Source organism: Rhinolophus sinicus, chromosome 16 (genome assembly GCF_057876585.1).
Source record: "Rhinolophus sinicus isolate RSI-liver-muscle chromosome 16, RSI-T2T, whole genome shotgun sequence".
Classification (NCBI taxonomy): Eukaryota; Metazoa; Chordata; class Mammalia; order Chiroptera; family Rhinolophidae; genus Rhinolophus; species Rhinolophus sinicus.
Genome location: NC_142516.1, coordinates 89,437,109 through 89,452,144, shown reverse-complemented (window position 1 = coordinate 89,452,144; position 15,036 = coordinate 89,437,109). Strand labels below are relative to the sequence as shown.

The 15,036-nt window shown below is 38.9% G+C and overlaps 1 protein-coding gene across 3 annotated transcripts in view; it reads right to left on the bottom strand.

Annotated features, from left to right (window-relative positions):
• Nucleotides 1–394: 394 nt before the first annotated feature.
• CPAP (centrosome assembly and centriole elongation protein) overlaps nt 395–15,036 on the bottom strand; it is a 43,642-nt gene continuing 29,000 nt past the window's right edge. For 2 of the 3 annotated variants that reach the window (XM_074330105.1, XM_074330106.2), the window contains exons 11-17: nt 14,545–14,629; nt 5,262–5,326; nt 4,899–5,015; nt 3,292–3,432; nt 3,131–3,215; nt 2,926–3,046; nt 395–749 (exon numbers count right to left, since the gene is read on the bottom strand). In XM_074330105.1, the coding sequence (XP_074186206.1) occupies nt 557–749; nt 2,926–3,046; nt 3,131–3,215; nt 3,292–3,432; nt 4,899–5,015; nt 5,262–5,326; nt 14,545–14,629 (807 nt within the window). In that variant the 3' untranslated portion in view covers nt 395–556. Of the gene's footprint in view, nt 750–2,925; nt 3,047–3,130; nt 3,216–3,291; nt 3,433–4,898; nt 5,016–5,261; nt 5,327–14,544; nt 14,630–15,036 lie in introns of those variants that run through there. The other variant, XR_016019167.1, reaches the window with a different exon arrangement.

Sequence of the window (15,036 nt, the reverse complement as noted above, 5' to 3'; positions counted from 1 at the left end):
AGTTTTCTGTACTCATAGAATGAACTCTTTTTAGACTTTTTGTGTTCATTCATTAACTTCCCATTCTATTACAATTAAAGAACTTCCGAGGTAGGTAAGACGCTTTAATTTTAGTACTAAATTAAACCTAGTGGTATTTTGACTGGAGAAATTGTCTTACTCCTTGAGTAAACTTTCTGTGCGAGTCCTTGTTCTATGGCTGATGTCTGGTGGAAAATCTGTGCAATTCTGTGTTTCTTGTATTTGTTTTTTATAAGGATGTCCAACCAATTAAAGTGCCCACTTATATTTTTAAAGCTTATAACAAAGTGCTTTAATAATGCTTCCTTTACTCTGTGTTTAACTGTAGAAAGACAGAGTAGGTGAGTTAAAAATGAAACGTGAATTTCAAAGATTATAAAAAGCTATACATTTTATTTTATATTGCAAACATAATCTTCTCCATTTACACACACAGACACACAGTATAAATTAAACCACAGTCCACAAGAAATGTACATTTTTAACAAGACAATCAAGCTAGTGTTATTTCATGATTAGTCTCACACAGGCAGCATTACACTTTTGTGTCCATGAGAACATTACCATCCTTGTCTTTAACTCTTATGCGCCCAGAGGTGTATTTTGTTTCCTGATGGCCATCTGCATAGACAGTTTTAACTGTGCCGTCTGGGTACTCCCGTCTTTTGAACTCGGCGGTATGTAGTTCTCTCTGGCCATTATGAAATTCGATGATTTTGTTACCATCTCTGTAAATTTAAAATAGAATTTCTTTTAAAATACAAAATATACAACAGGAAAACTATTTAAAAGTAGCCTTTTGATTCTGGCAGTTATTTCTTCCAGAGCACCCCTGGGTCCTTTCCCCTGCACGGTACCTTCTCTGCATGTGTTTCTGCTGCAGGCTGATAGTTCCAGTGATCAGATTAGCACTTACATGTCCCCATAAAAGGCTTCTTAAAAATATATTTATGCTTTCACCACAAAATGCTTAGGTTTCTTTGTTTTTTAACTTTACATGTGTTCTGCCTCTAAAAAAGTTGGGCACTGTATTAACACGAGGCTCTCGGTTTTGACCTCTATTCTCGTCACACAACCCTTGCTCGGTCTGCAACAGGCTGGAGGAGGGGGCGTGATGAGACCCGAGACCTGCTGTGGAGTGTGCAAAATAGTACCCAGCTGAGGACCTGGGTGTGTGTCTGGGACGTTTACACCGAACTCCTAATATAGGGAGGAGCAGAGATGAAAAAGGTTGAGCATTTCCAAGTTAATACGTGAAGATGGAGAGATGAGTACATGGAGTTTTGTATGTTCTTTTCTCTTTTTATTGTAGAAAACGTCAAACGTTCAAAGTATAATGTACATATAAGATTTTACTCAAATTTTAGAACAAATTGCTATTTATTTAATGAGCACCACATAGTTTCAGACATGTTGAGGGAAAAACACTATCATGACCATAAGACATTCCTACATTATTTGAATTAGTGTTTTGACTTCTTGTTGGAGGGGGGCAAGGGGGGGCAAGTTAGTATCTTAGAATTTAAGTTGAAGGCAACTATGATGTGTTCTAGTCAAGTTAATGGATGTTTAACACTGTCATGCTCTAGGAGAAGGTGCAAACGAAGAAAAGGACACTGGATTTGACAAACCTTCACCATGGTTTTAATGAAAATGGTGATATAAGATGTTCATTGTGGATTGAAGACTTAAAGAAGTCTCTAATTTCTAGAAATATAACAATCAGAAGGATAAAGAAAGGTTGGTTGTTTTAAAGAATGGGGTCAGGGTGGCCAAAGAACTAAAGTGTTTATCAGGCTGGGACAGGGAGGGAGAGTGAGAATCTAATTCAAACCCTGCTGCCATTGTTTGATTCGTTTTAAAAATGGATAGTGCAGCTTTTCCTTCTGTGTCTCCTTCACTGTTTTCCAATTTCACCAACTTTATTTTTAGGCAAATACTTGCCACTCTCCTTTCCCGAAGTGCTACCCTGTTTCCCCCAAAATAAGACCTAGCCGGACAATCAGTTCTAATGCATCTTTTGGAGCAAAAATTAATATAAGACCTGGTATTATAGGATTATTATATTATACCTGGTCTTATATAAGACCCGGTCTTACAGTAAAATAAAACCGGGTCTTATTACTAATTTTTGCTCCAAAAGACACATTAGAGCTGATTGTCTGGTTAGGTCTTATTTTCGGGAAAACACAGTATACAGACACCCTTTTTTTTTTTTTTAAAGGATTTTATTGGGGAAGGGGAACAGGACTTTATTGGGGACCAGTGTGTACTTCCAGGCCTTTTATCCAAGTCAAGTTGTTGTCCTTTCAGTCTTAGTTGTGGAGGGCGCAGCTCAGCTCCAGGTCCAGTTGCCGTTGCTAGTTGCAGGGGGCACAGCCCACCATCCCTTGCAGGAGTTGAGGAATTGAACTGGCAACCTTGTGGTTGAGAGGCCGCGCTCCAACCAACTGAGCCATCTGGGAGGCAGCTCAGCTCAAGGTGCCATGTTCAATCTTAGTTGCAGGGGGCGGAGCCCACCATCCCTTGCGGGACTCAAGGAATTGAACTGGCAACCTTGTTGTTGAGAGCCCACTGGCCCATGTGGGAATCGAACCAGCAGCCTTCGGAGTTAGGAGCATGGAGCTCTAACCCCCTGAGCCACCGGGCCGGCCCTACAGACACCCTTTAAATCTCAAGGCTAAAGACTATAGATTACAGTCTGTTTATCTCAAACGAGTTCTAACTCCAAAATGCTGAAAACTCAGACCTGCTCTCAAAGTGTCTGTCTTTTGCTCACTTCTAAACTCCCTGAAATTGTGAATGACTTACACAGATGTTTTAAGATTTTAAGACTTCAATTGGTAATCAGAGTTGAACCATGAAAACTGGAAAATCCAGAAACAATTTTAACAAACACCATACCGTTGTACTCTGACAACTGTACCATCTGGGAAAATGCTTTCTTCTTCTCCATCAGCAAGTAAGTTTTTGATAGTCTGGTCAGGAAATGTGATTTCTTTTCTTCCATCTGGGAAATACTTTTCTGTTTAAAAAAAAGTTACTGTAAATATTTTATTTTTAGAGGAAGGAAAGAATTTAGTAAGGAGAGGGCAGAGCAAGTTTTCACCTATCTGTCCACTTGAGAAATGTAAGACTTCTAGTCCGTCTGGGTAAGTCATGTGAGTGGCCTGCGCGGCCGCGTAGTAGTACATCTGTAACGACACAAGGTCAGTAGGCCTGTCCCTCAGGTGTGGAGCTGCAGGGAGAACCAGCCCTGAGGAAACCTACCACTCTCTCATCTGGCATGACCTGCTTCACATCCCCATTGAAGAAGGTGACAGTGACAGTCTTCCCGTCTGCACTCACTTCTTTTTGAGTCCCATTTGGGAACAATATGACACGGCACCCATTCTTATAAACTTTTTCTATCTACACAAAGGAAAAACAAGATTATCAGTATGTATGATTTCTTCCTGAGACCACCTGACAAAAATATCCTTAATTCTCTTCCTAATTATCCACTTTGAAATTTTTCATAATAAAATAAAACATTCTCTCAAAAGGAGAGAAAAGTTAATAAATTCATAACAATTTCAGGTATCAACACATCACGATTTTCATGTCACTTCACTTATTCCCCCCTAAACTTTTTGGTGGAGTTCTTTTTAAAGCAAACTGCAGACATCACCTGTGAACACTTCAATAGATATCGGTAAGAAAGGATTTTTATTAACCAAACCCTTATTATCCCTAACAAACTGTAGTACCTTCATCCTATCATAACCATCCACACAGTTTTCCCTAAATTCACAAAAAACACCTTTTTTCAGTTCATTTAAATCAGGATCAAAACGAGGTCCACACACTTGGTTAATGTGACTCATTTTTTAACAGTCACCTCGTGTCCCCCTTTTTAATGCCGACTGTTGAAGGAACTGGGTCATTGAACATACAAAAATTTCCTACATTCTGGATTTGTCTGATCGCTTTCCCATTTTGGTATCATTTAACATGTTCTCATAGCCGCTATATTTCCTAGTAAAGACCAGTAGTTATATCTAGAGGCTTGATTAACTTACAGTTGGGTTATTCTGACGAGTACTTTCTAGGTGCCCGTGAGCTTCTTATGGCCACACGTTCAGAAATACAGTATGCAGGGTCCTAACTCCCGGACTGACTGTGTCACGTCAGTCAGATAGATGTGCCATGAAGCCCCATCAACCTTTCATTTACGGTGTCAGGAATCACTGGTGACTCCTGCCTAGATCCTTTATTTCATTAGAGGTGGCAATCTGGTGATTCCCTACTTTTTTCATTTCATTTCCATTTATTAGCTGGAATTCTTTTAAACAAGAAAAGCTGTCTTCATCACTAGCAGTGAACTCTGGCCTTTTAATTTCAATTAAAATGGATGAGATTAGGGTATTTGGAAAATCCAAGGAAAAATTCCCTCCTCACCTCCCCAGCAACAAAGCCTGTTTATGTCCCTCCCTGTTCATTCCTCCTGCGAGCTGACCACCCGCCATGCAGCACTCCCACCCACAACCTTTCTGGGCGCGAGAAGACTGCAGGCTGAGATGGAAAGGCCCCGATTCAGGGTGACGTAAGGGGCTGTAGAGCTGGTGAGCCTTTCCTCATCACCTGAGGTTTCCAAATGGGCCTTTTAGGGGTGTATGGAGGAAGAACAGAGGGTTCCATATCCCCCTTCTGCGGGCTCTAAGTGCATGTCGTGTATGGAGAACATCCAGACAAACCAAGGTCACGCGCCAAAGCACTAACATTCACAGGCCCCATCAACAGCCTTAAAGATCAATTGTTTTAGAATGTGAGGGTTTCACTCTATTTTAACCCATGTTTAGTTTTTACAGTACTCCTTATTTTTTAAAAATTCTAACCTTTCCATCAGGATGACTGATTTCTCCCTGTATGTCTTCCTTTTCCTCTTTTTCCTCCTGTTTATATTCAGGATCTGGCAGGACCACTGGTTCAGGGAGCTCCTTGGGTGAGGCAGTCTGTAAGGACAAGAGGCTCTCAGCTATCCTAAAGGACATTTCAAGTGGCTAAAATTTACACTTATCTCCAAAAACCCAATTTTACTATTACAGGATTCTACGACTACTGTTTGGTGTTACGTATTAAACATTTACAATATTAAGTAAAAACCCTCCTTTATAAATGGCTTAGAAACTTAAGTCAGTTAACTAATCCACTTCAAGCCTGAATAATCTGTTTGAATGTGTAAGAATATAGAGATTTACTTGTTCCTTATCCAAACTGCATGAGCCACGAGGAGGCACAGGCTTGCATCTTCGAGATGGATTGCCTGTCAGAATATAATTGTCAGACTTAGTTTTAATATTTAATTGAAAGTTTTAAATTTACTTAATATTATAGTCAAACATTTCCTTAGTTCATATCCTCAGGTGAACTGCTGACCTTTATCCATTAATTAAGACTTAATGTATTTTTTTGCTAATTCATAGGAGTTCGTTATATAAGTTTAAATATTCAGGTACTTGAGTCCAAAGCGACAAACACAGTATTCTTGTCCTCTGAGGGTTTACAATCCAGAAGAAGGCACAGGTGCTCCACTAGCGTCACAGGTGGACCCGTGAGTGTTGTGGAGACAACCACAAGGAGACCAGGTCTGCGCACAGGTAATGGAGGCATCCAAGAATAACACATACAGAAATTGGCTTGAAAAATGAACTGGGTATTTAAAGTTTAGAGCTGATGGCTGTCTAAAGTTTTTAAGTCATGACGCGCACTGATCGTACACTGTATTAGTAATACCACCACCAACACCAAATAATGGAGGTGAATTTTTTTTAAATACAGTTAAATTCTAATATTGTCTTCCTATATGCCAACAGGTCATATTATAAACACTCCCAAGTTCCAGGCTCTGATATACACGTTAAAGGCTAGAACAGATGCGGGGTGCTGTGAGGAGAACAGTCTAGAGGAGAACAGGGCAGCGAGGGCAGCGGCGCCTGGTGGGCAACGGTACAGAAACAGCCCACCTGCGCTGTGTCCAGTCACTGATGCACGGGCCCCAAATTGCCAAGTGTCGGCATGTCCCATGGTTCACCCTCCTGAACGGATTTACAACATATCAACACGGGAAGGGTTACTTTAGGAGCTGATAGGAATGGGGGGTAAGGAAACAAGAAAGGAGCCAAGGAGCACACACAGGTTTGGCTTGAGCGGGCAGGTGGCTGGTAGGCAGTGCTGGGGGGAACAGGAGTGCTCTGTTTTGGATTTGATAAACAATGCTTCCTCCACCTGACGGGCAAAGTGACTATACAATTTGAGTTTTATGTCCATCATCTCTAAATCTTATACCTATCTTCCATAGGAGAGACTAATATCCACATTTTATAGGTGAGAAAATCAAGGTTGAAAGGTTAAATACTCGTCGTAACTTGCAAGATTGTCAACTAATAAAAGGTGGAACCAGGACCCATGCAGTTCAAACCCGACTTGTTCAAGGGTCAACTGTATGTTCAATCCACACATGTAGAGGGCTGACTTAAGTTATACATGAATTTTGGACTCTGTGGGGAGTCGGCACCCCTAACCTCCATGTTGTTCAAGGGTCAACCCTACAGAAATAATACAGTTAGAAGGGGGAACTAAGATTTAAATAGTAAATAAAGCCAACTGAGAGCTATCGGGTTTCATTAGAACGGCAAATATTTGAGTAATTGGTATTCCAGAAGAGAGGGAGAAGAAAATTTCTTTGAAGACATTAAAGTCAATATTTAATTTTAAAAATAATAGCTGAGAATTTCCCAAAGCTTGGGTAGGGCTTGGTATACAAGTCCACAAAGCTAATGGAACACCTATTATCTCAATGCCAAATACTGTCTCCAAGACACTATAATGAAACTGTCAAAAATCAGTGATAATGAAAGACTGTTAAAGGCATCTAGGGAAGAAAAGAAGTAACCTAGACAAGAACCCCCTTAACGCTAGCAGCGGATTTCTCAGTAGAAACTCTGAAGGCCAAGAGAGAGTAAAATGACATTCAAAGTGCTGAAAGATAAAACTGCCAGCCAAGAATATTTGCCTGACAAAGGTATTCTTCAGATATTAAGGAGAAATAAAGGCTTTCCCAGACTTGAAACAGAGACGCTAATGAATAACATAAAAATACACAAAAGTACACAACACTGGTAAAGTGAAAATTTAGTCAGATAGAAACTCTTCTATAACAGGATGATGTATTAACTACTTACAGTACAGAGGTTAAAGATAGTATTAAAAATAATTACAGCTACTAAGATTTGTTAACAAATACACAGCATAAAAGGTAAATCGTGATATCAAAACTATGAAAGGGGAGGAGTAAAAGGGTGGCGGCTTTATGGGTGAAGGAAGCTAAGTAGCTGTCAGCATAAAATGGACTGTTTTGTCTTGTCTTATGTAACCCTCATGGTAATAACCACAAGCGAAAATCTGGAGTAGATCCATGAAACATAAAAAAATGGTAACCATTAAACTATTGTCTGTGTCTATGAGTTTTTGTTTCTTCATTTGTTTGTCTTGTTCTTTTACTGTTTTCAGTTTTACATATCACGTATCAGTGAAATCATATAGTTCTCGACTTTTTCTGTCTGACTTATTTTGCTTAGCATAATAATCTCAAGATTCAACCGTGTTGTCACAAACGGCACTATTTCATCTTTTCTTATGGCAGAATAGTATTCCATTATGTACAGACAATAGTTTAGTGATTACCAGAGGGTAAGGGGGGAGTTGGGTGGTAGATGAAGGTAAAAGGAATCAAATATATGGGATAAAAGGAGAAATGACTCTGGGTGGTGAACACACAATGTGATATATAGATGATGTAATACAGAATTGTACACCTGAAACCTATGTAACTTTACTAATAACTGTCACCCCAATAAAATTTAATTAAAAAAAAAAAAAAAGGGAAACAGAGCATACCACAGAAAACCACAAATCTACAAAGGAAAAAAGAAACAATGGAAATACAAAATAACCAGAAAGCACTCAGTAAGACAGCAGTAGTAAGTCCTTTCATATGAATCATCAGCTAGTGTAAATGGATGAATTCATCAATCAAATCAAAAGGCACAGAATGGCTGATGGATAAAACAAAACAAAACACAAACATGCAAAGCAAAACCATAGATAAGAGGAAACTACTGTAATAGTATGGGACTGCAGTACCCCACCTTGCAATGGATAGACCATCCAGACAAAAAAATCAACAAGGAAAAAATGGAACTGAACTATACTTTAAACCAAATGAACATAGTTATATACAGAACATTCCATCCAATGGCAGCAGAATACATTCTTCTCAAGTGCATATGGAATATTCTCCAGCATAGATCATATGTCAGGACACAAAACAAGTCTTATCAAATTTAAAAGACTGAAATCATACCATCTTTTCTGACCACAATGGTGTGGAATTAGTAATCAACAATAAGAGGGAAGCTGGAAAATCTACAAATATGTGGGAAGTAAACAACACACTTCTGAAAAGTCACTGTATCAAAGAATTCAAAAGGGAAATTTTTTAAAATCTTGAAACAAAGGAAAATTTAAACACAACATACCAACCTATGGGATGCTGCTGCAAAAAGCAGTTGTGAAAGTTTAAAATGATAAATGCATACAGTAAGAAATCAGAAAGATCTCAAATAACCTAACTTTACACCTCAGTGGACTAGAAAAAGAAGAGATTAAGCCCACAATTAGCAGAAGTGTAGAAATAATAAAGAGCAGAGTGGAAATAAATGAAATAGAGATCAGAAAAACAATAGAAAGGATCAACAAAACTAAGCTCGTTTTCTGAAAAGATAGAATTGACCTTTCGTTAGACTAAGGAAGAGTGAAGACTCAAATATGTAAAATTGGCATTGAAAGGGGGAGATATTACAACTGACACTCCATAATTAAATCAGATCATAAGTGGCTCCTATGAACAATTAATTATATATATATACCAACAAATTAGATAACATAGGAAAAAAATGGATACATTCCTAGAAACACACAATCTGCCAGAAAGAAACAGAAAATCTGAACAGACCAATAATGACTGATTAAAATGTGATTGAATCAGTAACCAAAAACCTCCCAACATAGAAAACCCCAGGACCTGACAGCTTCACTTGGTGAATTCTACCAAACATTTAAAGAACTAATGCCAGTCCTTCTCAAGATCTTCTAAAAAATTGAAAAGGAAGAGTATTTCCAAATACAGTCAACAAGGCCAGCATCACCCTGATACCAAAGCCAAATAAGGGCACAAGAAAAGAAAACAATAGACCAATATCCTTGATGAACACAGATGCAAAAATTCTCAAGTAAATATTAGCAAACCAAATTTAAGAACACATGAAAAGGATCATACACTTTGACCAAGTGGGATTTATCCCTGAATGCAAGGATAGACAACATACACAAATCAATAATTGTAAAATATTTACAGCCAGAGCAGTTAGGCAAGGCAAAGAAATAAAAAGCAACCAGACTGGAAAGGAAGAAGTCAAATTGTCATTATTTGCAGATAATATTTTGTACACAGAAAATCCCAAAGAATCAAAAAACTGTTAGAACTAGTCAATGAATTCAGTAAAGTTGCAGGATATAAAATCAACATACAGACATCAGTTGCACTTCTATACACACTAAAATTTCAAAAAATTCAAGAAAACTATCCCATTCACAATACCATGAAAAACAAAAACTACCTAGAAATAAATTTAGCCAAGAAAGTAAAAGATCTATATGATGAAAACTATAAAACTATAAATCAAAGAGGCACAAACAAATGGTAAAACATCTTGTGTTCATGGATCAGAAAAGTTAGTATTGTTAAAATATCCATACTACCCAAATCCATCTATAAATTCAATGTGATCTCTGTGAAAATTCCAACGGAAATTCCTACGGAATTCAACGGAAAAACAATCCTAACCTTTGTACATAACCACAAAACACTCCGAATAGCCAAAGCAATCCTGAGAAAAAAGAAAGCCTGGGTCATCGCAATCCTGATTTCAAGGAACATCATACTGTTTTAAGCTATAATAACTAAAGCAGTACGGTACTGTCATAAAAACAGACATACAGACCCATGGAACAGAACAGAAAGCCCTCACATATAACTAATATTCAGCCAGGGAGCTAAGAACACTCAATAAGGAAAGGATAGTCTCTGCAACACCGGCGCTGCGAAAACTGGATAACCACCAGCAGAGACATGAAACTGGACCCCTAGCTTACACCACTCACAAAAATTGACTTGAAATGGATCAAAGATTTAATCATAAGACCTGATGCCATTAAAATTTCTAGAAAAAATGTAGCGAAGAAGCTCCTGAACATTAGTCTTAGCAATGATTTCTTGGGTATGACACCAAAGGCACATACAACAAAAGCAAAAATCATCAAATTAAAAAGCTACACAGCAAAAGAAACAATCAACAAAGTGAAAAGACAGCCTACAGATTGGGAGAACATTTTTGCAAACCATGTGTCAGATATGGGGTTAATATGCATCCAAATAGATAAAGAACTCATAGGACTCAATAACAACAAAATCCAATTAAAGGGTAGAGAAACTGAACAGGCATTTTTCCAAAGAAGACATACAGATGGGCAACAGGTATATAAAAAGGTGTCCAACATCACTAATCATCAGGGAAATGCAAGTCAAACCCGCAAGATATCACCCGACACCTGTCAGAATGGCTATTATCAAGATGAAGTCTTGGCGAGGCTGTGGAGAAAAGGGAACCCTCATGCTCTGTTGGTGGGATTGCAAATTGGTGCAGCCACTATGGAAAACAGGATTGAGGTTCCTCAAAAAATTAAAAATAGAACTACCTTATGACCCAGCAATTCCACTTCTGGATATTTATCCTAAGGAAATATAAACAGCATCTTGGAGAGGTATCTGCACCCCATGTTTATTGCTGCGTTATTCATAATAGTCAGGTATGGAAACAGCCAACGTGTCCATCAGTGGATGCTAGATAAAGAAGATGTGGTACAAATATACGATAGCCAAGAAAAAAGAAAATCCTGCCATTTGTGACAACATGGATTGACCTTGAAGACATTATGCTAAGTGAAATAAGTCAGACAGAGAGATAACTACTGTATGCTCTCACTTATACATGGAATCTAAAAAAGCCAAACTCATAAAAACAGAGTGTGAAATGGTGATTACCACGGATTGCGAGGTCGGGGGGATAGGAAAGATGGTGTAGAAGGGCGCAAACTTGCAACAAGTAGTAAATAAGTCCTCATGATCTAACATAGTGAGTACAGACAACAGCAGTATTATAATCATCAGGCTTACTCAGAGACTAGATCTTAACTATTTCAACCACTAAAAAAGAAATGATAATTATGTGATGTGACAGGTGCTAATTATTGCCACAATGTCAATCATATTACAATATATAAATGTATCAAATCAATGTGTAAACCTTAAATTTATACAATGTTATATGTCAAATATATTGTAATTTAAAAAAGATAAAGAATTGTGGTTCAATACATTGTAAAAAGTAAAAAGGCACAGACTGGGAGAAGATATTTGTAATACATTAAAGGAATGAACACAGGCAAAGGTGTTTAGCATATTTAGTACTCTGGGTGATTCAGCAAATTAAAACTCTAATGAGATACTATTATACTCCTTCCTACTAACTGGCAAAAATGTAAGTCTGACAACATCAAGTATGAACAAGGTGTGTGGGGAGCCATGGTTGCAGTTAACTTTAAAGCCTTAACAGAATGGCTCGGTTTATACTTAACCTATTTCCTCCCCCTGAAGCAATTGTCTCTGCCTGCATCTGGAGAGAGCTTGCATGCTGCTCAGGAATGTGGTGGGAGTGGCCAGTTCCCAGAACAGAAGGCTGATGCCTATCAGGGCTATTGATAAGATAATTACATTTGGGAGTTTCAGTAAATTTTGTGTCTCCTGTGTTAAAGTTTTACTGTTAACTAGGTAATGCATTTTTGTGCTTGCTAAACTGCACGTCCACAGAAGGTATAAATTCTGGGGACAAAATAAACTCAGCGTCTCCAGGAACACTGGGGTCCGCGATCGCCATCATCAAAGTGTGAGTGCCTTCTTTCATTCCCACTCCCCTTGTCAGGAACCGTTCGACTCGTGGCGGCTGGCCCGCTACAAGGTGTGGAACAAAGCACACACAGTGCTGGTCAGAAAGTAAAATCACTTCGGAAGATGTTTTAGCAAAATCTATTGGTGTGAAAGCTATTCCTACCAATTACTGTAAACCCATCCCTAGGAATATGCCCCAGAGAAATGAATGTGTGCACCAGACATGAGTAAGAGTGTTCGTGGCATCACTGTTGAACATTCCAAAACTTTTAAAAAATGAACCATCAACAGAATAGTAAATTATTAGTATATATAAATGGAATGAAAATGAGTGAACTAGAGCTTCAGATTAACGTGACTGAATCTCAAAAACAATGTACAGTGAAAGATGACAGAACACACAGGGTTTGACTGTATTCAGAAAGATCAGAAAAAGTAAAACACTTTTTAGGGCTGCATCTATGGGAGTAGAAACTACAAGGAAAAGCAATGTAATATGGTCATGGAGGGGACAGTTCTGGGGTACTTCTAATCTATTTCTTTAGCTGGTTGTCACCCGAGCTTTTCTTCTGTAATTGTCAAACTGCATATGCTATATCCACTTTCTAAATTTAATTCACACAAAAAATTTCTGACAATTCCAGGTAGAATAAAGACCCAATTGTGAAAACAAAAGTTCATAGGAGAAAATGGTATATTTATGACTGAGGATTGAGAAGAATTTCTTAAAGTCATAAATAAAGATTGATAAAATCAATACAGAGGGTGCCACAAAAATGTATACACATTTTAAGAAAGGAAAACTTTTAAAATTGTAATACTCAATATATACTGATAACAAAAGATGAACACAAGTCACGTTTGACGTCTGCAATTACAAGAGGTGCTCAAAGTGGTTGCCATCAGCGTCCAGACACTTCTGATTACGGAGAACTACTGCTTGAGCAACGTTGACCAAACTGTCCACTTGTATACAAGTCTGACAATTAAGTTCACAAACTTGTTGCAACGATGTTGCTAACCTTTTTTGATATCACAGGGATTATTCATTATGAACTTGTACCAACTGAACAGTTAACCCAGTTTACTATTTGGAAGTGCTGAAAAGACTGAGTAAAAAAGTTAGATGACCTGAACTTTTGGCCAACAATTCCTGGCTCTTGCATCACGACAATGCACCAGCTCACACAGCACTGTCTGTGAGGGGGTTTTTAACCAGTAAACAAATAACTGTATTGGAACACCCTCCCTCCCTACTTGCCTGATCTGGCCCCCAATGATTTCTTTCTTTACCCGAAGATAAAGGAAATATTGAAAGGAAGACAATGGCATTCAGGACATCAAGATGACAGCTCTGATGGCCACTCCAGAAAAAGAGTTCCAAAATTGCTTTGAAGGGTGGACTAGGTGCTGGCATCAGTGCATAGCTTCCCAAGGGGAGTACTTCGAAGGTGACTGTAGTGATATTCAGCAATGAGGTGTGTTGCACTTTTTCTAGGATGAGTCGTGAATTTAATTGTCATACCTCGTACTGTTTTTTTTTAGCACCCTCAGTATTAAAAGGAAAAACGTGTGTGAAAAACACAAACCAAAAAGCTAAACCCAGATTGGGAGAAGATGTTGGTAGTATTTGTAACTGACAAAGGATTAGTACACAGAATAATTAACTTCAATAAAGAGAAACACCCCCCCACCCCACTCCCAAAGTCTGACTTGGGCAAAAGAAATGAACAGGCAAGTCACAAAATAGGAAAGCCAAATGCTCACATGCCTTACCAGTAAATAGGGAAGTGCGTATTAAAATTACACTGACCTGCCATTTCACACCCACCCAAATGGCCAAAATTGCAGTCTGACCAGATCAAGGGTTAGAAAGCACACACAGCACGTTCTGCTGATGGCAAAAAACAATCGGTAACGACCTTGGGGAGCGCAGGGAAGACCTACACTCGCACAAACTTGCTGTGACCCAGCATCCAACTCTGGACAAGTGTCCCAGAGACACGTGATCAAGACATCGTGCAGCCCTATTCATCGCACTGACAAACTGGGAGAAATCCTGAAGGCCCACAGACAGGGAGACTTGGCACAGATATACATGGAATCTGGATATAGCTATTAAATCAATAAGCTACAGTTTATGTGTATTACTGTGGTGAGTCTCAAAATATGGAGAGAAAACAGCAAATTGCAGAGGGATACATAAAGATGAGACAGTCATACTGTGCTGATTCGTGGGCACGATGTAGCAGAGGAATGAGAAACCAGTGTGGGAATGCAGTTGGCGGGAATCAGGTCGGAGAGTGAGGACATGGGTTTCAATTACACTTACAATGTTTTATGTCTTAAGTTTGGTGTGAACTTTCTATTTTTTAAACTCCTGAAATGTTTTCTGAAAAGATCATACGACTTCTTACCTTGTGTGGGCAAAGTATTTTTCTTGTGTTTTTCTAGCTGGGTCCCTGAAGAATTCTGACTCTTTTGCATTCGAACTGATGAGTTCTAGAGGTGGAGAGAATTGAATAAAAAAGTAGCATTCATCTACGTATTAGTATAACGAATGAAACAAAACTCGGCGTGCAAGGAGAACATTTTAAGTCTGTTCATTTATGTTGTTTTCATCACTATAGACCAGTGAACCAGCTATTGTCTAGGAATGTGTGCACACGCGTGCAGGCACACATACACACACAGCCCACCTCTGGAAATGTACTCCTCACGTGAGGGCATGAGAGACGACTGGTAGCAGGCAGCCAGAGCAGAGGGCGGAGTCATGGCCCACATCAGCACCCTTGCCGTCTTGCTCTGAGCCCTGCTCCCGCTCAGAAGCCTGCTCACCACTGTCCCCTCCTGGGGATGGAAGTCTGTCATCCTCAGACTTCCCACCCCTACATTTAGATTTATAATAG